The sequence below is a fragment of the Mustela lutreola genome, chromosome 15 (genome assembly GCF_030435805.1).
Source record: "Mustela lutreola isolate mMusLut2 chromosome 15, mMusLut2.pri, whole genome shotgun sequence".
NCBI classification, from domain to species: Eukaryota; Metazoa; Chordata; class Mammalia; order Carnivora; family Mustelidae; genus Mustela; species Mustela lutreola.
This window is the reverse complement of record NC_081304.1, coordinates 51,437,385-51,461,903: the sequence shown is the minus strand read 5'-3', so window position 1 is coordinate 51,461,903 and position 24,519 is coordinate 51,437,385. Positions and strand designations below refer to the sequence as shown.

The 24,519-nt window shown below is 44.7% G+C and overlaps 1 protein-coding gene and 1 long non-coding RNA gene across 7 annotated transcripts in view; one reads left to right on the top strand and one right to left on the bottom strand.

Moving 5' to 3' along the window:
* Positions 1–24,519, bottom strand: part of SPECC1 (sperm antigen with calponin homology and coiled-coil domains 1) — a 280,001-nt gene that overhangs the window by 67,309 nt on the left and 188,173 nt on the right. For 5 of the 6 annotated variants that reach the window (XR_009347798.1, XM_059147399.1, XM_059147398.1 and 2 more), the window contains 5 exons: positions 24,192–24,370; positions 11,724–11,869; positions 10,525–10,625; positions 6,301–6,382; positions 2,883–3,039 (listed from right to left, as the gene is read on the bottom strand). Coding sequence is in view for 5 of the 6 variants with exons in the window: in XM_059147399.1 (XP_059003382.1) it covers positions 2,883–3,039; positions 6,301–6,382; positions 10,525–10,625; positions 11,724–11,869; positions 24,192–24,370 (665 nt within the window). In the remaining variant the exon portion in view is untranslated. Of the gene's footprint in view, positions 1–2,882; positions 3,040–6,300; positions 6,383–10,524; positions 10,626–11,723; positions 11,870–18,433; positions 19,851–24,191; positions 24,371–24,519 lie in introns of those variants that run through there. The other variant, XM_059147401.1, reaches the window with a different exon arrangement.
* LOC131815608 (uncharacterized) lies at positions 12,548–15,930 on the top strand. The gene is made up of 4 exons (XR_009347799.1): positions 12,548–12,926; positions 13,087–13,169; positions 13,342–13,436; positions 15,331–15,930. It is a non-coding gene; the product is annotated as an uncharacterized LOC131815608 (long non-coding RNA).

The window sequence follows — 24,519 nt, the reverse complement described above, 5'->3', positions numbered from 1 at the left end:
GGAGTGGGGCAGAGAAGGGGGGGCTGCCAGGAGATTTCAACGGTAATAATAACTTTATTTTCCTCAAACTGGAAGGTCGATATCCAGCAGCATTGTTGTTCTTTATACCTTATACGCATTTTATTGTTACTGTTTTGTAACATTCTGATACTTAATAAAAATACTTTTTAAAAAAAGATTTTATTTATTTATTTGACAGACCGAGATCACAAGTAGGCAGAGAGAGATTGGAAGGGGAAGCAGGCTCCTTGCTGAGCAGAGAGCCCGATGTGGGGCTCAATCCCAGGACACTCGGATCATGACCTGAGCCTAAGGCAGAGGCTTTAACCCAATAAGCCACCCAGGCGCCCTCTTAATAAAAATACTTAAAAAAATATTTTCTTTATTTATTTGAGAGCAAGACAGCGAGCACAAGTGGGGAAAGAGGGGGCAGAGGGAGATGCCAACTCCCCCCTGAGCAGGGAGCCCAACACGGGGGTCCATCCAAGGACTCTGGGATCATGACCCGAGCCAAAGGCAGCAGCTTAACCTAGCCCCTTAATAAACCGAAGTGCCCCTTAATAAAAATACTTTAAAAATATTTCTAGGAGTAATGGGATGATTGAGGACCTCAGCCACCTGAATTAAGGTAGAGAGATTTTTTTTTTATAAAGATTTTATTTATTTATTTGACAGAGAGAGATCACAAGCAGGCAGAAAGGCAGGCAGAGAGAGAGGAAGGGAAGCAGGCCCCCTGCTGAGCAGAGAGCCCGATGCGGGGCTCGATCCCAGGACCCCGAGATCATGACCTGAGCCAAAGGCAGCGGCTTTACCCACTGAGCCACCCAGGCGCCCGGTAGAGAGATTTTTAAGAAAATGTCATATTGCATTAAAAATTTTCTTGTGTAATTTGATGGCTGTTTCCCTTGGTATATGGTCGCTGTTAACTATGAAGTTATGGTAACTGTGCCTGTTTGTTACTTCATCGCTGAGAACTTAATTTCTAGGTCTGACAAACTAGGGAAGACTGAAATGCAGGTTTAGAAAAGAGCTTCTGTATCCATGGATGACCACAACACTAACAGAACAGGTTTCTTTTTTTTTTTTTTTTAAAGATTTTATTTATTCATTTGACAGACAGAGATAACAAGTAGGCAGAGAAGCAGCCAGAGAGAGAGGAAGGGAAGCAGGCTCCCCACTGAGCAGAGAGCCCGATGTGGGGCTCGATCCCAGGACCCTGGGATCATGACCTGAGCCGAAGGCAGAGGCTTTAACCCACTGAGCCTCCCAGGCGCCCCCAGAACAGGTTTCTTTAAAAAATAATGTTAACTAGATACAACACTCCCTCCAAATTAATAATAATAGGATGAGAACTACCAAAACAAGTGATTTCTATCCTGTCATTTGTTTGTCTCAATGACGTGAATATGAAAATAAAATAACACATTAATCACTAATTTAATCTTTCATGATGAAGGGTAATAATATAAATTGCATATTAACATACACATAGCCTTTTTGTACGTGTTTCTGGCATAAAGAAAAGAGCAGTTTCAGGCTAGCACTAATTCTGGGCCTTAAAAGCAGTTTTGATCACTTAAATCTCCTGTGCATAAACAAGGCTAATATGTAGTATCTGAGGCTTTAAGTTGAATCTCTGAAATGCATGACTTCATCTATTTGGGTCCAAATATACACTACACCCAAAGATCTGCCAAGAGCTGAACTTATTCAGACTTTCATAAAATCCTTTACAATACCCATAATGGTAGTTAGCATGTCCGTCAAGCAGCTGTTACTCCCCAAGCAGCAGCCTGTGAAGGGTTTGACTTTGCAAGGGAAGCACTCAGGAATGTGAGAGGACAGGAGGGAGATGATTCAGGCTGGGCCCTTGTGAGTGGTCGCAGAAGCTCGTGTCAGCTGCAAAGGCTGAGAATTGAAGTGGCGGGTGAGCTGGGGGGGTGCCGAGCCGCAGGGAACGCAGGGAGCAAAACGAGGAGCGTGGGTGGAAGGGTGCATGACAAGTCAGGGGAGGTTTCTGAGAAGGTCGGCACAGGACGCTCTTCCTGTTTTTGAAGATGGACTTCACGTGGAGAAGCCTCGGGAGAGGCGAGGGTGGGGAAGTGGCTGGAGGAGGCTTGCCGGGGCCTGGGGGAGCAGGAACACTGAACAGGGAGAGGTGGCAGAGGCGGGAGCCACGCCAGGCCTCTGGTGGCCACCCTGGCCGTCTCTGTCCTCTCTTTCTCCCCTGCCCTCCCCCTCCCATCACTGCCAGTGTACTTGTGATGCTGACTTCAAAGCGCCCCTCCAATCCTTCCCATATGCACTGTTTCCTGTACCACTACTCAAAATCCAAATACGAATCCCACAAAGTAGTGGTTCCTCCCTGCTTTACCAAAAAGAGTAGAAACCTCTAACCTTGACAATGGAGACCATTCACAAGGTGACCCCAACCTCCCTTTCCAGCGGTGATAATCTGAGCATCTGTCTGCCTCCCCAGGCCATACTAGGAGATGATGATGCGTCTGCCAGGGCTGGTCCTCATGAGGCCCCCAGGACAGTCTAACCAAAGGAAACCACCCCCAGCTCCCTGAATGTTGTGCAGGGCTCCTCACGGGAACCCCCACAGGCCCCTGGCAGAAATGCTGCCCCCCCCTTTCCAGACTTCTTAACCCAACTAATGACCCCCCAAGAGTCTGCATCCACTCTGGTTTCACGGCCCTATTTCACTTTGCACGGTCCTGCTGTCCAGGGCCCACTTCCCATGCTGAAGGCACGTTTTGTGTCTGGTTGTTTTCATTAAGGAAAAATACACATACAAGTAAACTGACCACAGGCGGTGAAACAGAAGGAAGATTACAAGGCCACCAACCCAGTGAGGTCTCACTGTGTAAACGTGATACCTGAGTTTGCTCTGCGGTTTCAAGCCCCCAGTGGACGCACTCAGCAGCCTCGTGTTCCCGAAGCCCAGAGAAGGGGGTCTGCTCAGGGACTCCAGTGAGGGGCTCTTCCGGAGATAAGGGTCCGGTTTCAGGTCCTCACCCCTTCCCTTTAAAAGATCTGTGTGGAGAACAACATAGTCACCTATTCTTAGAAGAGAAAATTCACCTAGAAGCGAAATTTGACTGGTCACCACACCTTCTTCTCAAGTACAACAGAATTCTCATTGGATTCCTAAGTATAAATATATAATATATTTAAGTTTATAGAGTTAAGTAAAAAAAAGCGCACATCGGGACATGGCCTTTTCTAGAAAGGATTCTCCAGGCAGGACTGACTACATAATTCACAGAGACTAATGCCAAATTAGCCCCTCATTCAAAAATTATGAAGAATTTAAAGATGGCACCCTTGGAGCCATGAACCAAAGCCTTTCTACACCCTCGGCACAGGTCCTACCCCGTCAGAGCCAGCCCTGCTCCCAGTAAAGCACTTTGTTTGAACTGACAGGCATCTGAGAGAGAGAGAGCTGGCTGGAAGATACCCAGTGGGATTTTCAAGTCACAGGTGGCAGCAGGCAAAAAGCTGGGTACCAAGAACGGTAACGATTTTACAAGAAAAAAAAGCCATTCCAGTCCTAGGGTCTGGCTGGCTAAAAATAAGCAAACATAAATTCTTTAAAGACTCCTTTTCTGCTGTTCTATTAGGAGTTAAAACAGGTTAATGAAACAGGCAGAATCCTCCGGATGGTATTTCCTGAAGGACCACCAGAGCACAGATCTGGAGAAAACATTGAGAGTATCTGGTTTATACTGACAAAGTAACAGGAGCTCGGAGAACAAGGGTGGTTTGCTCAATGCCACACGACAGGCCTCTGTGACCAGGCTGAACCCACGGTCGCCTCCTATGACACCGTAAATAGTCATGGAAGAAAACATTGCTTGTATGGCTAAGAGCTGCCAATTATGGGTAGCAAAGTGGGGAGTGAGGCTAATGAGCTTGGAAGAGGAGAGGAAAAACAGTGCTTACATCACTAAAGAGAACAACAAAAACAGTGCATTAATCTCCTTTCGGCAGCTTCTGATGACCTCAAAGCTGGCAAGGCTAACCCGAGCAAGCCGTTTTTACCACGTAACCCTTTTTTAGTACAGTAAATAGAATCATCCGCGTAGACAGGTGTGTGGTGGGACAAAGGGGGGGGCACTGACAAGGAATGGTTTACTTTGGGGCAAGAACTACTAGGGTTTGAGCGCCAGATTTAGCTTGTCAATTAAAATGACGGCTTCTTCACACAAAAGGCAATGTGGGAGGGACAGAGAAGACACAAATATTGTGACCAAAAGCTCATGTGGTACATAAAGACATGGTTAAAATGGTATGTTTTGTGTTACGGGTATTTTAGCCACAATTACAAAAACAAAACAAAACAAAACAAAACAAAAATAAGCTTGCCTAGGAATACATCACTGTGCCCGTAACCAAGTTATCCCCGATTTTCCACTACAGAGCAAGTGTAGAGAATGCAAATCAGGCGGGTTTCCAATATTCTGTTTTGACCTCCCTTCCATTTCTAGGAAGGGGGAACTTGTTTGCACAGAAAAAAGAGTCTGCTCTACTGGCTTCACTCACCCTTTCTGGTTTTTTTGTTTGTTTGTTTTTTACCTCTTATTCTCCTGTCCTTAGACAGTATTTCCTTCTTTATTTATTTAACACACAGAGAGACCACAAGTAGGCAGAGAGGCAGGCAGAGAGAGATGGGTAAGCAGGCTCCTCGCTGAGCAGAGAGCCTGATGCCGGGCTCGATCCCAGAACCCTGAGATCATGACCTGAGCTGAAGGCAGAGACTTAACCCACTGAGCCACCCAGGCACCCCTAGCATTTCCTTCTTCCTCGGAGTCATTATTCTGACTCCAAGTCCTCATATGATAAGCTTTTATCACTTCTTTATGACATTGCTGATCAGAGCAATCCCCTGCCTTGTTACCAGAAGGCAGCATGGTAGAAAGAATCAGAAAAAAATCCCACCCTGGTCCCAGAGCTTTCTATCTACGCAGTCCGGATTTCTGGCTTTCTTGCCCTGCTAGAGGCACCAGTAAATAATTTGTTTAGAGTTCTTTTCATCTTTTCTGTGGCTTTACAGTAAGGACACAGAGTCCTACACATATAATTCTGAGGCATATACTTGGGACAAGCTTACCCTTCTGCTAATGTCTGCTCTCACAGGTGAACTGAGCAGAAAGGAACAGAAGCTAAGGTCAAGGTCACCCATTCTGCTCAGCCCACAGCCAGCTGCGTTCACTCAGCCCCTGGAGTGAACCTCTGAGGGAGACAGCACTATTTCCAACACAGAGATGAGGAAACCACAGCCCCGGGAGGTAGAATGATGGGGCCAAGAGACAAGCCCAACCCTGTGTGCGCCGCTCTGTAACTGCAGCTTCACACTGGCCACCAGCACTCGAGGCACGGGAGTGACAAAGCGACAGGGAGGATTGTGGATTCCAACCACGGTGTCACCAGCAGGGTCCGGATTTTAAAAAATACCAGAGTAACAACAGGAAGAGGGCCACATTCAAAGGCAAAGACAGCATGAAAAAGGCATATTTTAGGAATTGTGGAAGCAAAGAGACCTTCAGAATCAGATAAGATTTTTTTTTCTAAAAATAGTTACTTCTAAAGATGGTTAAGATATTCTCTTGAGATTCCATAAAAAAACAAACAAAAAACTCCCCAAAGCTAGACATCTCTCCTGAACAGATGCACACTGAGAAGTACAGTGGCAGGAAGTAGGATCTAACATCCAGAACACAGAGTCTTAAATTGTTTGGAATAAATGCCATCAACTATTTTTCTAAGCTCAGTTTCAGGCAAAGAAGAAAAGCAAACCTCACAAAATAAGAGGTCAAACGTATTTGCTGTTTTTTAAAATTTAAAAAAATTTAATTTTTAAAAAATTTTATTTATGTATTTGACAGAGGGAGAGAGAGAGATCACAAGTAGGCAGAGAGGCAGGCAGAGAGAGATGGGTAAGCAGGCTCCTCGCTGAGCAGAGAGCCTGATGCGAGGCTCGATCCCAGAACCCTGAGATCATGACCCGAGCTGAAGGCAGAGGCTTAACCCAATGAGCCACCCAGGTGCCCCTGTTTTTTTTTTTTTTTTTTTAAGAGTTTATTCATTTATTTGTCAGAAAGAAAGACAGAGAGAGCACAAGCAGGAGGGAGGAGCAGAGGGAGAGGGAGAAGCAGACTCCCTGCTGAGCAAGGAGCCCTATAAGGACGTGGGGCTTGACCCAGGACTCTGGGATAAGGACCTGAGCCGAAGGCAGACCCTTAACTAACTGAACCACACAGGCATCCCAAAAGTGTTTGCTCCTTAAGGTATTACCTGAGAGGGGAAGGTCTGGAAGATCCAAACGCTGAGTCACACCTTTGCTGGCCGGCCGAACACTGCTGTACGTTGAATGCCTCTAAAAAACCAAAGGGCACACCAGCATGGTGAGCTTGTGACACCTGATACGTAAACATGGTGTGTGTGTGCACGCGTCCATGCAACAGTTCTCAAGCTCATAGGAATCACCAGTGTTAGCTTTTAAAACAACTTATTTTATCAATATTTTTTTTTAAAAAAGAATGTATTTATTCATTTGATGAGGGGTGGGGTCGGGAGAGGGAGAAGCAGACTGACTCCCTGCTGAGCAGGGATTTTTTTTCCCCCCCATCTCCGCCTTGGGGCTCTGATCTGAGGACCCTGAGATCATGACCTAAGCCGAAGGCAGATGCTTAGCCAACTGAGCCACCCAGGTGCCCCGGGGGTGGGGGGGGACGTAATCATTATTAATCAGCTTTGTGAGTACCTTCCTGGAAAATTCTATGTATATTCTAGGGGGTGGGTAAAAACATGGATTTTTATCGGCCAACAGATATATGGAAACATGCTCAGTATCACTCATCATTGGGGAAGTGCAAATCAAAACCATAGTGATATATCACCTCACACTTGTTCGGAGGGTCATTATTTTTAAAAAATGAGAGAGAGAGAGAATGACAAGTGTTAGCAAAAATGTGGAAAAATTGGAATTTTTGTGCACCGCTGGCGAGAATGGAAAATGGTGCATCCACTATAGAAAATAGCAGGGAAGTTCTTCAAAAAATTAAAAATAGAGCTCCTGTACCACCCAGTAGTCCCACTTCTGGGCCTATACCCCAAACAACTGAAAACAGAATCCAGAAGAGATGTTTTGCACGCCCATGTTCCTGGCAGCATTACAATAGCCAAGAGCTCAGAACAAACTACCCGTCCATGGACAGATGAATGGGATTAAAAAAAACCGCAGTCTGTATGCACAATGGAATATTAATCAGTCTTAAAAAGAAGGAAATCCTGAACAAATCTGGGAGGACGGTACTGTCAGGTTGGGCGGGACCACATCTGTGGTAGCAGGAGCCTAAAGTGGCTGCTGTGTTTTGACAGAAGCAGTAGTTCTAGGCAAGCCCTTAGAGAAAGACTTGCCAGAAATAGAAGTTCCTTTCACCGACCAACTTTGAGATGTTTTGGGAACCTTTCTTGGAAGCGCAGTGGACACCAGAGCTCTCCCTGTATTCAGTTCCTTTCTGCGGGATGGGATGGGCTAGAGTGATTTCCGGTATCTGGAAGCTAAGGGTGATTGATATGTTCTCCTGCGGGAAGAACTTCTTAAGTGGGCGAAACCCATGGAAGGAATTTCCCTGTACTGTTTTTGCAGGAAGGTGCATCAACAGAGGAGTGTTTAAACAGATCACCGCATGCCACACAGCCTTTAAGAAGAATGCATTATTTCTCCAAACACTGACAGTTGAAGATGTCTCTGGTATATTCCTTCATTCATTCAACAAATATTTATTGAGCTTCTACTGTGATATGACTGTGTGCCAGCCACTGTTGCAGACAAGAGGTATAACAGCAAGCAAAACCTCTCTCTGTGCTGGATGTAGAGTTTATTTAAGATTCCCTCTCTTTCCCTCTCCTGCCTCTCCCCCTGCTCACATGTGCACACAATGCGCCCACTCTCTCTCTTTAAAAAAAAAAAAAAAAATCCGTGCCCTCAGGGACTACATTCCAATGACAAGTGAAATGAGTCCGTGTCTGAATAATGTGCAGTGTAATCCAATTTATGAAACTTTCTCTTCCTCCCTACACACACACACATTTTATGAAAGAAAAACACCTAGAAGGATACACAACAAGCCATAAACAGTGGTGATTTCTGGGGCTAGGGAGCAAGAGAGAGTTCTTAACTCATTCTTTCTCTCTCTCTCTCTTTTTTTTTTTTTTTTTGAGATTTATTTATTTGAGGGAGTGAGACAGATAGCCAGAAGAGACCATGAGCAGAGAAGCGAGGGAGAAGCAGGCTCCCCACTGAGCAGGGAGCCTGATGTGAAGTTCGATCCCAGGACTCTGGGATCATGACCTGAGCTGAAGGCAGAGGCTTAACTGACTGAGCCACTCTGGTGTCCCTAATGCATTCTCTTTTCAAGTGACTAGAGCAATATGACAGTAATCTAAGATTAACAGAGGTCAGAATGATGGCTACATTAACAGATTACCCACTGGGTGGTGGCAGGAGAGGGCCTTACTGATTCAATGAAGATGCTTTATCTTGGTGTTAGGTATATGGATATATACAGAAACATTCAAGCTGTATATATTTAAAAGGCGTGTGCTTTACTTTATACATGAATCAGAGCCGGTGGTGTGCACCTGCTCACAAGGGCCAATTATTAAATCTTCAGGAATTTTGCAAGCTAGTTTTCAACACGGCCCCTATTAAGATTAAATTATATTATAAGCAAAAGTAATAAATAATCAAAACTCTCTGCTTCCTATTTATTAGTCTTCCCACGATGACTGGGTTTACTTACACTTACTCCACCTGTTTTCTAGAAATACGTGATAAATGTCTCTTCTCAACTCCACGTTCACTGACGTCACGGAGCTAGCTGGATGCTGGCGACAATCGGAATACAAACCCAGGCTTTTACTCCCTGGCAAGAAGCCAGCTGTTAAATGTTTTGTCAGCAATCTTGTGTGTGTAGCTCAATGAATTTAAATCAAAATGAAGCATGATCTGTTTCAGTTTCATTAAAAAACTCAGTGATTATTAGAATATAAGTAATTGCTTTACTTGGTTTTACATAAGAAGTACAAGGTATCTTCCAGGGCAAAAAAGTTAAAAAAAAAAAAAGAAAAAGAAAAAGAAAAATTGAAAAGATCCCAAACAACAGGGGCGCCAGGGTGGCTTCAGTCATTAGGTGTCTACCTTCGGCTCAGGTCATGGTCCCAAAGTCCTGGGATTGAACCCCGCTTGGCAGGAAGCCTGCTTCTCCCTCTCTGGCTCTCCTGTGCTTGTGATCTCTCTCTCACTGTGTCTCTCTGTCATAAATGAATAAAATCTTAAAAATAAGGGGAGAGGGACATGCCTGGGTGGCTCAGTGGGTTAAGCCTCTGCCTTTGACTCAGGTCATGATCGCAGGGTCCTGGGATCGAGCCCCACATCGAGCTCTCTGCTCAGTGGGGAGTCTGCTTCCCCCTCTTTCTGCTTGCCTCTCTGCTTACTTGTGATCTATCTCAATGTCCAAAAAAAAAAAAAAAAAAAAAATCCCAAACAACATACACTGGCTGCTAAGGACACCAAAAAAGGGTACTTGTGAATGACATTGCCCTTGGCTCAGCAGGAGCTGCTGAATGTTATTATAACATGGAAAGTCTCAGTCTTAAAAAATGCCAAGAGGGGCGACTGGTTGGCTCCGTCAGTGGAGTGTGCGACTCTTGATCTAGGGGTTGTGAGCTCCCAGGTTGGGTGTGGAGATTACTTAAAAATAAAATCTTAAAATAAAAAAAAGAAAAGAAAATGCCAAGAGGCCAAGAAGCTCTGGTCTAGAACCTTCAGAATATGTCAAAGGTGACACAGATTGCCCAGTGAACTCTAAGAATTTATAAATCGTAAACATTTTCTCTCTCTGAGGTGCTTTAAAAACAAAATAAAACACTTCCTTGAAAAAAATATCTAGTTCAATATCCACTTTTGGTAAAAAAATATAATCTTCATTGAACTGACAACTTCAGATGTACCTTATGGGGAACAAAATGTCATTAACAAATCGTATGAGGTTTATATGGTGTCTCTCTCAGAACTTTATTAAGCCTCAAACTGTAATTTTTTAAAAAAAGATTTTATGTATTTATTTGAGAGAGGGAGGGAGAGAGAGAGAAGGGGAGAGCACTAGCATGCACAAGCCACAGGGGGAGGAGGGAGGGTAGAGCAGAGGCAGAGGGAGAAGCAGATTCCCTACTGAACAGAGAGCGTGATGTGAGGTTCGATCCCAGGACCCAGAGATCATGACCTGTGCCAAAGGCAGACACTTAACTGACTGAGCCACCCAGGCACCCATCAAAATCACAATTTTTCAATGGAAGTTTCGCTATTACTATTCATGGTTTATTAAAAATGATGTTCAATATGCCTCAAAAATACACCAAGTGGTTTTCACTTCTTGTTTCCTGAGCATGAGCCAGCATCATGGGCCCTCGTGGCCTGGACCACCACCCACACATCCAAGACCCTCAAAATACCTGCATTGGGGAGACAGCAGCAGCGGGAGCGGTCCTTACTGGAATCCCACTCAGGGGACTTCTGGGGGCTTTATGGACAGAAATATTCTGTCCGGCTCCACCTGCCAAGAAAAGAAATGGGAACATTTCTATGTAGTTTCAGTTCCAAGTAGCAAAGAGTAGTTCCTGATTTGTTCTTATAAAACCATCCCATACTGCTTATAACAGATTACATTTACTCTGTTCTCTTTCCTCTGGACTAGTGTTGAACTGGGCAGGGGGCGCGGGGCAGTCAACTGAATGGTCTTAAGAGGTGGGACCCCAGGGGACAAGAAAACACACATGATGAGGTATCTACGGTAAGAAGGAACAGGAAAGTTTGTGCACAAACTATTATTAACTCACTTCCCGTCTTCATGGACTGAATGCAGTAACTGGGCTTTTGCATCTTTTAATATTCGTGGTCTTGTCTTAATCTGAGCTGTGAACTCTTTTAGCAAAGACCACCAGGTATGTCCTAGCATTAGCTATGATTTCAGTCTCTACACAACAGGCATAACTGCTGTGGTCAAGAGAAGAAATACACTGCTATTTTGGACAGAGGTGTACTCGGTTTCCTTTATTTACTATATTTTTGTGTGTATGGATGTGCGTTTTTCTCATATGTATAGTTAACAGTGAAGAAAGGTAAATCGGTGAGCCAGAGAGATGTTTCTAGAAAAAGCTGGGAATGTATCAAGACCAGGAATGACAGGTCAGCACAGGTGGTCACACACAAGACCAGGCAGAGAAAAGTCTAAGAGGGGAGGTGGGGAAGGCCAGGGTTCCTGCTAGACAGCCAGCTGCACAGACTCAACACCTTGTTTCCTAGGAAACGAAGCCTCTGGTTGGCCCAGCTAAGAGGGAAGTGGTCGTGACCTGAGTTTAATGGACACAGAGGCAGAAAAGGAAGGTGGCAAGTCTGGAATTAAAGCTACGGGAGAGGTGGAGAGAAAGAGGAGGTTTTGTTACACGTGAGCCAGACTCCTCACTGTCGTCTTCCTGGACTGCCTGCTGGGCTGAGGCAAGTATCTGGGATACAGTGGCTCCGCATGGAATGATCTAGACTGAGACCCTATGGTTGCATCCCCTCGGGGCCAGTGTTGGAGTAGAGACAGGCTTGATACGTGGGGCCATGGTCTGCATGGGAGTTCTGCTCATGAGACGAAATGATGAAATACCTGGCCGTCCCAAGTCGAATGACTTGATGAGGGACTTAACAGTGGTCGCAGATTCCGATGGCGTCGGAGACGTCCTGCTCACGTAGACGCCATGCCAGCGGCCGGGAGCCTCAACCCCGGGTGGTTCCGACTCTTCGTTCACGGGTCTGCATGGTAAAGAGCATATCCAATTGAGAAGGCGGAGGGTTCCCATGGGGGGTGAGGGGAGACACAGATAATGACAGACCTAAATCTGAAAGGAGGACCCCCAATTTTAAATCCCTCTTCAGGAAATAATATAGGGCTTGCTCTCAATTTTCATAGAGGTGTTTTCTTGGGAATGGCCAGAAAAAGTTATTTTTAGAGGCAGAGTGACTTGACATTAATTCTAAATTTTTAAGATTTTATTTATTTATTTGATAGAGAGCACAAATAGGCAGAGAGGCAGGCGGGGGGCGGGGAGTGGAGCACGCTCCCCACTGAGCAGAACCCCTGATGTGGGGCTCGATTCTGGGACCCTGGGATCATGACCTGAGCCGAAGGCAGAGGCTTAACCCACTGAGACACCCAGGCGCCCCTTGACATACATTAGTTCTAAAAAATGGGATGTACTTTTACTCTGCATATTGTAAATATATATATATACATACACACACACACACGCACGCACGCATTATAATGTTATTTATTATACATATTTAGCTATATGGTCCAGGGTGGATATAACAGATTGGCTTCTCAGAAGCTATAATCCAACCCCCATTTGGCACACAGAGGTTGGAAAGGTGTCCTCTCAGGACTCCCTTGTACCTAGGAGCTTAGATTTAGATTCCACCCCACAGGAAGACAAGGACTGAGACCTGGATCAGGGGCAGGAGGCGGGGCATAGAGCATTTCCTGTTGCTAATGGAAAGGGTAGCTTTCCAGCTGACATCCTGGTGCTAAGGCTCCCTCCCCACCTCCTGCTGATAACCCGGTTCTGTGCTGTGGCTTTGGGAGCTGTTCCTGGAAATTCAGCCTAGAGTCTGCTGCTCCAGCCCTCCCAACAACCCTGCAAGCTATTTAAGGCCCTTTTGCTTAGGTCAAGTAGACAGTGGTCCGCTCTGTGCAACAGAATCCCGACTCAGACATCATCTGTCCTCGGAGAGGAAACCCTAACAGTCTTTTAGCAAACCCTGCAGCGCTGCGGGAGGTGAAGCTTCTAGTCTAACCCAAACATTTCCGGTAAGCTCTTCCTATGGATTCTAACTTCGACCAATCATCTGGTTCAGTCCTCTCATGCATGGCCTCCTCATCAGGGACATGTTAGCATGTCATTTAATCTCCCTGTGAAGGAGCCAAGGCAGGATCTCCCAGTCTTCTGATTTCTGCTCTTTTATTACAGCAAACTGCCACCAGCTGTTTTGCAAGAAGATGACTAATTTATGAGAATGGCTCGGAGTATTTTTGGCTGTGTGTTTTAATAAGGTCAGTGGAAGTTTAAAATATTTATTTACTATTTTTTTGGAATGAGTTCTCATAAGCTTCGGTGGCTGGATTTACTTGCCCTTAATTCTCGAAGCTTCCGTTGCTCTGTGATCAATGTGCACAGAAAACGTTTAAGTGAAGCAGAACTTAAAACATACTTTTGTCTCCGCAGCCCCTTCTTTGGAGTGAAAAACAAACAAACAAACAAACAAAAACCTAAGACACCGATGACTTCTTTGAAAGAAATATCAGGAATTTCAGAAACTGGTAGGAGGCCGGGTGTGAAAAAGAATTTTTTTAATTGAATGAGTTGGGTTTTTTTTTTTTTTTTGTATTCTCCCTGGTGTGTTATGCAATGTAAAGTCAGGTGTGGAAGATGCAGAAAGAGAATGAAATCAGGTTAGGTACAAGCAGGAAAAACAAAGCAAAACAAAACAAAACTAGTTTCCGGACCGGCCATTCCAAGTAAAGTCGGGAACAAAGTGAGCTACCTTCACCCATTTAAAGGACCGTCTACCGAGGGCTTTCAGAAACCCAGAGCACCCTTCGAAGGGAGATCTTGTCTAAAAATTCATTTTCATCTCATTCCTTGAAAATCTAATGAAAAGGATTCTATACCCACTCAAGTGTTTCCGTCAATTACCCAAGTTTCTCTGTGATTCAATACATCAAATGAGAAACAGGAGTCTTTGGATTCTGTTAAGAACCTAGCAAGGCGACAAGAGCCAATTCCCAGTCCTCTTGCCTTCAGATACTCAAAGACCATGTTTCAACTGATAGGTCCGCTTGGCCAGAACAGGGAAGAGTCAGTATGAGAAAACTCTGCAAGCAGTTTCAGCAGATCAGAGAAGCTGTTGAAATAAACAACCTCCACATTATAACAGGGATTCGCCCGTGAGTGTGTGTGCAAGCGTGTGTGCGTGTGCAGAGCAGGTAAGGGGATTCACAAAACAAAGCCTGGACTGAAGAGCCATAGAGAGGAGCTATTGGTTTTATTTCGTACAGTACTTCCATCATAAATAGATTTGAAACTCCTTTACACCCGCCTGTCCTACGGTTGTCCGGGATAAACCAGTAACAACTCTGGCAAGAAATGCAGTATTCCATTTTTGCTGTTCTAAGGAAGAGTAAGCCTCTGTATTCTACAAAGGATATTAAGAAATGTTAAGCATATAGCCAGGTGTATTGCAGCAAACTCATTAAATACAGGAAAAGCTTCAAGGTACCACTACTGGCAAAGGATTTGTCCCTGTGCTAACTACTGCCTCCTAAAGACAGATGTTAGATTCGAAGGTCTATCTGGAAAACAAAAATCACACATATGGAAAGTCAAAGTGAGCCTTGAAAATCCCCTGAATCACCCAGAAGCACAGTTTACATGGTTTTGAAGGTACAACCATATACAAACCTACCATCCTTCATAAGTCTAGTGCATTCGGTTTCCCTAAAGCACTGAACAAGACCCTCTTTCTCCAGGGGCATCTCAGATGACACAGCTGCCCTGTGCTTAGGCATTGTGTTGAAAACACCAAAAGTAAGGCATGTCTCCATCTGTTCCCAGAATGTAAAACTGTGATTATAATGGATAATTTTCACACCAAAAAATATGTGTATAACTCCACTGTAAGTACCATGTGTCTTTAAAACAGTATCTAATTTAATTTTCAAAAAACGCCCCCATCTTTGTTATTATTCCTTATTTTAAGATTTTATTTATTCATTTATTTATTTGACAGACAGAAATCACAAGTAGGCAGAGAGGCAGGCAGAGAGAGAGAGGGGGAAGCAGGCTCCCCGCCGAGCAGAGAGCCCAATGCGGAGCTCGATATCAGGACCCTGAGATCATGACCTGAGCCGAAGGCAGAGGCATTAACCCACTGAGCCACCCAGGTGCCCCAATTATCCCTTATTTTAGATGAAAAACTTGACAAGGTTGTCTGGATTATAAACAGTGAATCTGGGTGGCAACTCTAGTTCTGTTTGATCATGGCCTTTTTCAAATTGTCTGTAAGGCATAGGTGTCCTGGAAGGTGTACCAGGCATATCTAAAAAAATAACAATACTGATGGTATTTCTTCTTAAAAATGATTTAACAGGTTATTAAAAATACTATCAATATTTATTTCATTGTTCTTATTTTTATCCAATAATCTGCTCCTAGGAAGTAGCAGCCCATACCTGAGAATGACAGACCGCTGGACCCAAGGACCATGTCATACGCTCACAGCTGGTTTACCTCATCTTTCTGTTGTTATAATTTAAACATATATATGCACATGTGTCTGTAATTACCTTTTATTTAAAAAATGTTATCAAATTTCTCAAATTCACTGGTCTCCTTGTTTGGTCACAGAATGGTCTTCAAGTGGTGTTGGTTTTCCACACACCTACCTCACCATACAGGACACCTGGAGGTTGTGTCTATTTTGATCCAAGAATGTGTGAGCTCTTGTACATAACTCAAAGCAGTCAAAAGTTAACTATCTCTGGGGAATGCCACATTATACCACTGCTACCTTCCCAACTGGCCGGTCAGTATTAAGGAAGATGGGTCATGTCGATCATGTGTCTGCAAGGGCTCTTTCCTGAAAAACTGAGTAAAAGCCCAGCTCCAGACCCTTCCAGGGCTGGACAGACTTCTCTCCTAGGACTCCCCTCCACCCACCTCACTTTCAGACTCCAAGTCTAGCTACCTGAAATTCTGTTCCTTGTAGTCCTGTCTCTGTACCCTTGCTCATTCTATGCCCTTCCTGGAACACAAATTTTTTTCCAAAATTTTTTTTACTTTTATTCATGAAACGAATCTAAAAGAAGTCTGTAGCTCTGGAGTGAGACAGAAATTAAAGTTAAGTCTTTTGTCTCTTGGGCATCCGTGTTTTTCAGAACTTCATTTTTGAATTTCAATATAAGCATACAGATGACATAAAAACAAACAAGGTTTGGAACACAAGCATCCAGGTAAAAGGACAGTGGCAAAGAGGGGCAAATTAGGAAGAGCCACAGTACATCCCTAAAATGGGCGATGACCAGGCAAAACGAGGCCAAGAATGCTGGCTCCCACATGCCAGTTTCACCAGGAAAGGACTTGGACACAGATCAATTTCACCCACTAGGAACCTATTCTTCCTCTGTATTCCATTTGAGCTTCTGTGCCTCCGATACGTAACATAAATTTACCTTAAAGAGCCTCCCTTCTGGTTTAAGATTTTAGTAACAGTCAGCAGAAGTGGGCACGGATCTAAGCAGAACCTACAGACACAGATACTGGGTAAATGTCAGGGCCTGATACTCTCACCCATTTAAGTGAGAATAAGGGACAGACAATTATCTGCTCCCCTCCAAGGCATGCCCTGACCTACGAATATATTCCATAAATTCCATGATTTAAAATGAAGAGAATAATCGTATTCAAAGGACGTTTATATTTCTGACAGGAAACAGAATTATATGCTTGATAGCATCTGCCTGGAGAATGCAAAATAATTCAAGAACAGAGGAAAATATACAAAAGATGACAGTTTGCAATGAAAGGCTGAGTCTGAAAAGTGGTATTAGCAATCTAATAATCCCAATAAAATATTTTAAAGCAGAACAGGCTCAAGAGAAAAAGAAAGGAGGGCATACTGGGAAAGTCTCTTTGAATACGGAGGAAATACATAACGTAAAGGTGAGATTTCGATTCAGTGGGCACAGGATGGCTTTGACCATACATGGTGCTGGCTGTCCATCCGGGAGAGGACCCACACCTCATATCGGTCTGAACAAAGAAAGGCAAATCAAACATCTGACAGAGAAACAGATAAGACACAGATAGAGAAAAGGTGACAGCCTACTCCTGCAAGGGGAGGGGAGGGAAAATCTTAAACAAATAACACCCCAGACACAGTAAAGGAAAATATAAACAGACTGCGTCACAATATAAATTTTTCCATGAGAATGATGGTAAAACCGTAAGACCCATAATGTACTGGGTAAACACACATCGCTGATAAGATATGACTTACAAACGGAGAAGAGGAAAAAATTAGTCCACGAAAAAATAAGCAAAAGTGCTAAACGAGCAATTCTCAAAAGAGGAAAAGTAAATGATTAACATATAAAAATTTCCCTGGGAAAATGCAAATTCGAAGGAAATTTTTTGCTTATTCTATTTACAAAATTAAGCTAAGGCTATGTATAAATAGGCACTTTCATCAAAAAGTAAAATGTCACAAGTCTTAGATAAGTAACCTGGTAAATCTATCAAAATCAAAGCTGCATATCCTCCAAGGTAGTGATCCTACTTTTAGGAACCCACCCTATGAAAATAAAAACAATCTATAATGCTATGTGGGTAAAGACTGCTATTATGCCATTATTGGGGAAGAAAAAAAATCTAGGAAATATAACCTTGATGTTTATGAAATATGACAATATTTCAATATTCTAGGGTACATCCATCCTCTAGAACACCACACAGCTATTAAATTAAGTTAAATTTGGGGCACTTTGGGGGGCTCAGTTAGTAAGCGTTTGACTCTTGATCTTGGGGCAGGGGTCTTGACCTCAGAGTCGTGAGTCCAGGCCCTGCATTGGGCTCCACACTGGACACAGAACCTACTTAAAAGAAAAGAAAATAATAAAAAAAATGAATTAAATGAATTAAACTCATAAATATCGACTTGGAAGGATGCCCATGATACACTGTTAATATAGTTTATAAATTTTATAAAAAAACATAAAAATGAACCCTATGTATTTGTATGAGTAGAGGGGGAGGAAAAGAAAAACAGACAACTGTGAACACTGATTACCTTATAGAGTGAGTACTGGAGAGGGAAAAGATGAATATTTTTCATGGAACACCTCTGTTTTGTTACCAGGACACCTAAACATTCATAAGTAAGAAGAAACCCAATACATCAAATCATCAAGTGACCTATTTATTTTTACAGTTCGAAAAGATAAGCCAGGACCTCAAATTCCACACGAGATTGTTTGGGAAACACTGGCATTTGGCTTCAACAATTTATGCAAAATTAGTTATCTTTGCTCCTTGCTCTTTTGTTCCAAGACTGAAATCATTTTTAAAAATTACATTCATATTTAAAATCAGCCTCCTGTCCACAACTCGTATCAGAAGTCCGGCTTGCTTTTGGCTCAGATTCTAGCTATAGGACATGGCTTTCGAGTTCTGAAACCACTTGCACTAGAAACCCCAGGACAGATGGACATGAAGGCCCCGCACACACTTGGCCAGTGACGACAAATCAGGCAACAGACTCTTCTGAATAATAATGTATTTATTTAGCACTTCATGAATGCCTACGTATAAAAATATTTAACGGTACCCAGAATACAGACAGATCGGGATACTCAATGCGAGTACAGCTGTGTATCTGAAGTGGAGGTGATTTTCCTTTTATTTATGTTTGCAAACACCTGGCAAGTGAATGTGAGATCATTCCAAGAAAATCTCAGTCTGAGGTAAAGAGCTCCCAGTAGGTGTATTGGACGGTGCCAGCGAGCATCAAAGCCATTTTCATGGAAGAGGCACCCATCTCCTCTCTTCTACCACCAGACGAAATTTTTCTAGGGATTCTGGGCTCTCCAGCTGGACATGCCCAACTGTCCTCCTGCATTAAAGAGCCTTCCTGTTCCTTACGCCCTCGCACCAGACAGGAGCTTCTGTCCCATCCTGGGGACATGTAGTGAAGACTGGCCACCATCTGGAGGGCACAGTTGCTCCTGGAGTGAGAGCCAAGGGAGGCTGGGCCTCGTGGGGCCACTGAATTTGGTGCAGATCTCAACAAACTATGTACTTCCCAAGTTCAACATCCCACTCTGAACTCTGGACCACTCTGAATCATCCACTTCCGGATTCAAAGCCTTTCAGTTTCTGGGTTAAGTTTTATTCCTGAGGCGCTGGTTGTAGTTGTTCCTTAATTTTTAGTCTGATTCCCAAGGGCACGGGCACCACGTAAACAAATTGGCTCGACTACATCCTTTTTGGTCAGCCAAACATCAGTTTGCGTTGAGCCCAGTGGAGATTCTGGAAATCCAACCCTGACTTAGTGGTGGCTTGTTTCGGATGAGGTAACGACGTCAGACCCCAGCTGGAAAGGGCTCGTTCGGGACTTGACAGAAGAGAAGAACCTGCTAGCTTCTTCAGAAGGACACGGGACACAGACGGCTTCCTGGTTTGCCGTAAGTAGTGTTAATGCCAAGATTATCAGGTACCATGTTCAAGAGGAAGCACAGAAATAAATTCCAAAAAGTAAGACACAGGCACGGGCCACATTCACCAGTGCGCTGCACACCCTAGCTGCATACAAAAAAGTGAGTTTCACACCATGCTTGTACTTTGTCTTTTTCAAGAACTTCATCTATGCTCCAAACAAAAGACTGCCGAATCTTCTGAGAAAAAGAAAGAAGGAGGGAAAAAAGAGGGAAGGATCATCTTTGATCGTGCAATAAGTTGATTCCAAAATGTAGAAAAAAAGGGAAAGAGACTTGATCGCCATGACTCTGTCGTGAAACAGTGGCTGTTACACGGTGACAATCTGGCTCTTTGTAAAGAGGTAATTTCTCTCCCACATTATTCCCCCCTTCATATAGAAATGGCTGTAGTTCCCCATCATGGCAAGGGCTGGGCTGTCTTTCTTCCAGCAAATGCTCTGCTAGCTGACAGAGACCATGGAGCTGTGGAAACAGAAATGGAGGGGGGAGAGGCTGGTAAAGGAGTTACTTGAGGCAACACGATCTCAGGCTACAAACAGAAGAATTAACAGTGGCCACTGACCCAGTGGGAAGAGCTATTATCTAGAACAGGATCAGCATGTTTTAATTCCTACTCCTCTGAATTTTTTTTGGAAGTCAAAGGTCTTTAGGCAGAGAACATGCCAAGGACTTCAAGACACCACTGCTGGGCTCCTCTCCCTAAACCTTCTCTGACAGACGACTGCACTGGGGAAGTGGAGACGGCCAGGGTGCACAAAACCAGGCTTCTCTGTAATTTTCGGAGCGGCTTGAGCTTCCCTCTGCTATCTTAGAGTCAAGGCCAAAAAAAAAAAACAGAAAAAAGGATTTCTTTCAGTATTGAGACATATTGGTCCTAAAGGCCTAGGGGAAGCTCATGTCCACGCTTTTCAAAGCAAGTCTGTGAGGATAGGGAGCAGGGGAGCGGACACAGCTCACTGTGATTCCAGGCTCTGTGTCCAATGCCAGTGACGAGGATGCCAGCTATGAAAACAGAAGGCAGTAAAGGGCTGTGCTGGGAGCCCAGAGGGCCAGCTTCCACACTGAGGTCGAAAGTGTCAGGGGCCCCTGAGGCTCAGGTTAGGAACCCCCATGAGGACTGGTCCCCTTCCGGCAGGGCTAGGGATGTTGTATCAAAGCATCTGCAAGAAGAGAGCTGGAAGGGGTATTTCAGTGACCCCAAGAACCTACACCGCCAGCTCCCACACTCGGCGTTTCAGTGACAGCTCCAGAACCCCCAGTCTGCGACTGTGACACACGGCAGCGGTAAGGACACAGAGAGTGGCACAGGCAGGCGACCGACACTAGGGCAGGATACATTGTGCACACAGAGTTAGAGCCGATTTCAGAAGAGTCTGGCAGTGATGGGCCACCATGCTGCTCGCTTCAGAGGTGACCATGCAGGAACCAGCGGGACAAGCTAGATACATTCTGAATCTCAGTCCTTCTTAGAAGCTCCTACTGCTAATTATGCACCGATGTTTGGTGTTTATTTAACCATCTCTTTCTTTTAAGATGTTTTCCATGGATGCTTATGGTGTCATAGGATGAACGGTAAAAATCGAGTAAGTCACCCTAAAAATAACTGTCTTTAGTGTTTCAGATTGAGAGAGAAAATGCGTATCGGTTTTCCCCTGTTACTTTTGAGAAGCCTGTGCCATGCCCTGCAGGTCAACAATGTCCTTTCTGTGGCCCATCAAGGCACTGAGGGGAGCTGCGTGTGCGTGTTCTCTGTATCTGGAGGCGAGGCCCCAGCTCTCAACTGTCCTGGAAACTTTCCTGGAAAAACGCTTGATGTTTTAATTTTGGTGGAAGTTTGAATTGTAAGGCTTGCTCTTAATGGCTCAAGAATGGAAGAAGCCAGAGTTGAAAAAATTATTCATTATCCTTTCATCCATTAATTTGTAAGTGTCCAGCAAAATAGATCACTTCCAGGTCCATGAAAGCTACACTGGCTTGTTCAAATTTCTGGAAGAGAAAGAGGAGGTCCATGGCCCAGCTAAAATGTGCAGATGCCACGGTGTCCGGGAGGTTCCAAGGACTGCACTGGGCAGACGGTATGGGGTCATGTGAGTTCCTAATGCCCCCATCAGAGAAAGGTCAGCTGAGCAACTAGTCCCAGGGAACAGAGGAGCTTCTGGGGGTCTTCAATCATGACCCATCCTATCTCCTCATTTGAGGGAGGGAGCAGCTAGGTCTGGGAAGGAATTCTTGCTAGTTGGTGGCAAAGACAAGACTAGAGCCTCGTCTCCCCATCTACTCTTCACATCGGTAATTCTCACTCCAAAACAAAAATCCTTTTGAAAATGTAATAGGATGAAGACTGCTAATGTGCTAATTTTTTTTTCTAGAACTTTCTAAAATCCTAGGTTAAATAATGTTCCACACTGTCTTAGCTGCTGAGTTCTTGGTAATAAAGGCTAACCTGTATACATGCCGAGCCCTGTCATTTGCCTACCTACGAGCCTGACTACATCCCCTCAAATGCCTGTGTTTCCAAAAGTGTGAACACAAATCGGCTAAGCCTATGTTAGGATCAAGATTCTTTTTCGAATGTTCTTACCTGCTCTTGGTTGTACTTGGAAGACCCCATCAGGGAATTTTCTGCAAGTTCTTTGGCTGTGGCTGAACCAAGAATGCCTTTTGAGTTCTCAGGACGCGACTATCAAAGTCAAATAGAGTTTCAGTCGAGAACCCATTCAGCCAGAATGGAAACTCTATGTCACTTCAGGGCCTTTGAGGGCATGAGATGGTTGCAAGTCTTGCCCATGGGGCAGGTTCGGGAAATGGCTGAGCCAGCAGCAAGTAACTTTCAGAGTCAACTCTTTTGAGGGGGCAGTCTGTGGAATCAGGGAGGAAACAGGGTCCGGCTATTGTGTGAAACCCTGCCCAACACAACGACGGGCCCCAAACACACTGATGCCTGTGGGGTTTCAATAGTAGGCCACGTGCTGGGCTAATGTCAGCCCTACAATTTTGAAATATGTTGTGATAAAGGATTAACCTGCTGGATTTGGGGAGGAGGTTTACAAGTCACCAGAAAAATCATAAGAGAAATATACCATGTTTATAAAAAAAATAATAAAGGGACCCTATGTTTGAAGATGTGAATGATCTTATATGGACACTAAACTGTCAAGGTTTGTGCAGATTTCCTACAGTATCAGAGTTCAAGCTGTGTGATCTGGCCTGTATCTTTAGAGTCTAGGTAAGAAATGCAGCAGCTTGTACAATACCTACATGAATTTGGAGCTTGTCTTTGACCATTTATCTTTACAATAACCTAGGCAGGAAGCGGTACAAGTTATGATCTGGTTCCTCTTCCAAAGACACACATCATAAAAGCAAGACAAGTGGACAAATTACACAGAAGCACAAAAGCAAACGAGGGGACCTCGTGCTCACTTCAGCAGGGGGCCCTCTCAAGTCTAGTCTTTTGATTCTCCTTCCTCTTAAAATTCACAGGTTTTGGTGGCCAGAGGGTGTAGGTGTGACAATAAAATAATGACCTTGATCAAGAGTGAAATCATGGAGCCAGCTACACACATCTTATCTGAATCCTTCTCTACAGCCTATTTTAAGCGTGGAGCCCAACACGGGGTTTGAACTCACAACCCTGAGATCAAGACCCGAGCTGAGATCAAGAGTCCAACCCCTAAGTGACTTTGCCCCTATAGCCCGTTTTATAGAAAACTCATAAACAAAGGAAGGAGGGACTTACTCCAGCAAGTTTGGTAAGAGAATCAAAATAGAATTCTGAGAAGAAATCTACTTTTTCTAATGTCATAAAACTCACAGCAATACATAAGACCCAAAGGCCCCAAATCTAGCCAAAGGACAACCCCCCTGATCCCAGAAAACAGGTAAAAGGAGCCAACTATACAAATCAGCAGTCAGAACCTACCAAATCTGATTTTAAAATACTCTTTCATATCTGAAAGACATCTGAAAATTCAAAATAATTTCTTAATATCCAAGCATCTCAAGGTCAGGGACAGTTATTCCTGACCGGGGAAAAGGGAATGCTGCATTCGTGAGGCCTAAAGTACTGTTTATCATCTCGTCTGTGAACCCTTTACATTTCAAATCATAATAGGCTTTGAGCTCACTTTAAGAATGCCTTCCTCTGAAACATCGCCGTTAGGAAGAGCTTCCTGGGACAACATACCGTGTGGTTTCCCTCCCTCGGCACAGGAAAGTCACGTGTTAGCAGGAGGTGTTGTCCATGCTCATCCTTTTTAATAAAGTGGGCTCTTTCAAGGCTTTAGAGGCAGCCACCGGCGCTGCCAAGGGAGAAGTGTGTCCCTGGGTCATGAGGAATGGGTCCTTCAGCTGGTACAAGTCCCCGGCGAGGAGGTCAAGCCTTGCCCGCGGCACGAGAGGTGGCCAGAACACGGAAGGTGTTTCCATGGCCCATGGCAAGCGTGTGGTCCCCTGCACTAATAAACACCGAGATTTAAGTGTGTCTTAGACACACTTCTATTCTTTATGTGTAGGAGGCCACTTGGCTAGAACTTCTGCACGTATGTGAGTGAAGGGCTTTCTCACTGCCTCGGGCCAGAGGATGGCAGTGGCCCGGCCCTGCACGGACCGCTCCTGGTCATGTGGTGGTGGCAGCAGTGGTCAGGTGAGCTTTTAAGGAAAGAAAGAAAGATTCTGCACAGAGAGACACAGAAGTGCCACGTCTCTAGACGGCGAAGGCTCATGCACCGTGAGTGAGGCAGCGGCCAAGCGTGGAGCAGGTGCCCGCCACACTCACAGCCATGGGCCTCTGTTGGGACCGACCTGCCATGGCTCTGCATGTCCCCCAGCTCCTTCTGCAGCCTGGCGTTCTTCTCCTCTTCCTCCAGCAGCCTCCGCTTCACGGCGCGCAGCTCCTGCTGGGCCTCATACTTGATGTCATTGGCCACCACCACCGCCGTCTGGAGGTCCGCCTGGAAGCGCCGCCATTCCTCTGTCTCCTCCTGAAAATGCCAGAAGCCACGCCGGTGTCAGAGGCTTTCTGGGGAGGACCGGCCAGGGGGCCCTTAGTGGCCACCGCTGCAGTGCCATCCCACCACCGGGAAAAGGACCAGCACGGGTGGGAAGGACACAGTCGTGTTATTGGTGTTTA